This window comes from Castanea sativa, chromosome 2 (assembly GCF_040712315.1).
Source record: "Castanea sativa cultivar Marrone di Chiusa Pesio chromosome 2, ASM4071231v1".
NCBI classification, from domain to species: Eukaryota; Viridiplantae; Streptophyta; class Magnoliopsida; order Fagales; family Fagaceae; genus Castanea; species Castanea sativa.
In genome coordinates, this window is record NC_134014.1 from 20,400,787 (window position 1) to 20,402,668 (window position 1,882).

Consider the following 1,882-nt stretch of genomic DNA (forward strand, 5'->3'; position numbering starts at 1 on the left):
ACACATTTTAGGAATTTTTTTTTTCGTTTCGGCTGCGGGGGCACAAAACCGCAGTGCGCACACTGTGCGTGTACTGTGCGTGCACTGTTCATGTACTTTTTCAGAATTTTTTATTAAAAGTGGGTCCCACGGTACTATTTACACATTAAAAAAAAAATTATTTTACTACAGTATTTTTCAGTTTTCAGTTTTTAGTTTTCAGTTTTAGCTGCATTCAAACGGACCCTTAGTCCATACTCTTTAACTCTTAGCAGCTAAAAGGTGAAAACAGAAAAAATAATAATAAATTTACAAATTTTTCTTATAAATTAGGCTATTACATGGCCGTCAATATAAGACCATTCACGTCACGTGTATTAAATTTTATATATGATCTATTAAATAATTTAAAATTATTTAAAAAAAACGATTCTTTTCTGTCTATGATTTTCACATACGATTTTCTGGAATTTCTAGAATGTCTGCCCTCCCAACCCCGCAATTTCTGCAAATCATTTTATCCCAAATTATAAGTTTGGAGACTAATATGTCGGACCTATCGAGGCAAGTCCAAGAGTATATGTTAAGACCCAATATTCCAGAATTGGTCTCCTTTTAATATTCTAATGCTCCTTGTTTCTCACAAAAAAAAAAAAAAAAAAAGCTCATTGTAAAGGTGAATCAATGGGTCTATAGCATTACTTTTATGAAGTCTTCAATTTGCTAGTAAAAGTCATGTACATACGACTGAATTGGCAAAAGATTTATCAATTTGCCCCTTCTACTTAAGAATCCATACATAGCAACCAAACTATAACACTTTTGCACCATTAAGCTCTGCTGTTCTAGCTTCTAGCTTAACTTCAAACTTTCTCAGTAATGTCTTATAAAGTTTTTTCTCTGTTTTCATTCACTCTCCTCCTTCTCCCTTTTCCTCTTCATTCCCATGCAACATCAAGAAACATCCATGACAAAAAATCATCACCGTTTGGGTTTCTCAAACATCTTCAGGGATGTCACAAGGGAGAAAAGGTCAAAGGCATCCATAACCTCAAAGCCTACCTTGAGAAATTTGGTTATTTGAGCTATAATTATTCTCAAAATCAAACTCATACCAATGATGATGATTTTGATGAACTCTTGGAATCTGCCATTAAAACTTACCAACTTAATTACCATCTCAACGCCACAGGGTCAATGGATGTCAACACAGTATCAACAATGATGATGCCTCGTTGTGGGGTGGCAGATATCATCAATGGTACAAATTGGATGCGCTCAGGCAAGAATAAACATCACCATCGCCATGGCTCTCTTCATACTGTCTCTCACTATACTTTTTTCCAAGGAAATCCCAAGTGGCCAACTTCTAAGTACCATCTCACCTATGGATTTCTCCCTGGCACCCCAACTGAAGCAATGAGTCCCGTCACAAAAGCTTTTGAAACGCGGGCTGCCAACACACACTTCAAGTTCTCAAGGGCTCAAGATCAAACAAATACAGATCTCAAAATTGGTTTTCATAGGGGGGACCATGGAGATGGGGCCCCTTTCGATGGAGCTGGTGGAACCCTAGCCCATGCTTTTTCACCGACTAATGGGAGATTCCATTATGATGCAGATGAAAAATGGAGTGTGGGAGCAGTCCCAGGTTCATATGACTTGGAGACAGCTGCCTTGCATGAAATTGGGCACCTTCTTGGGTTAGGGCATAGCGAAGTTGAAGGGGCCATCATGTGGCCTGCCATACGTTCAAGGGTGACCCAAGGTTTGCATAGGGACGATATTGATGGCATTAAAGCCTTATGTAATTTTTAAGTGTTCAAGGATGTGCAATATGCAATTATTAGCAGGTAGAGAATAAAACATAGTGCAAATACATGGCACTGGGACTATGAGACAT

The 1,882-nt window shown here is 38.2% G+C and overlaps 1 protein-coding gene across 1 annotated transcript; it reads left to right on the forward strand.

Moving 5' to 3' along the window:
- The first annotated feature begins 858 nt into the window (after positions 1-858).
- Positions 859-1,882, forward strand: LOC142626429 (metalloendoproteinase 2-MMP-like). The gene has a single exon (XM_075800253.1). The coding sequence runs from the start codon at positions 859-861 to the stop codon at positions 1,795-1,797; it is 939 nt and encodes a 312-aa protein (XP_075656368.1). The 3' UTR covers positions 1,798-1,882.

Excerpts from the sequence above, each read along its gene's own strand:
- LOC142626429 (XM_075800253.1), top strand. The coding sequence starts at position 859 with ATGTCTTATAAAGTTTTTTCTCTGTTTTCATTCACTCTCCTCCTTCTC.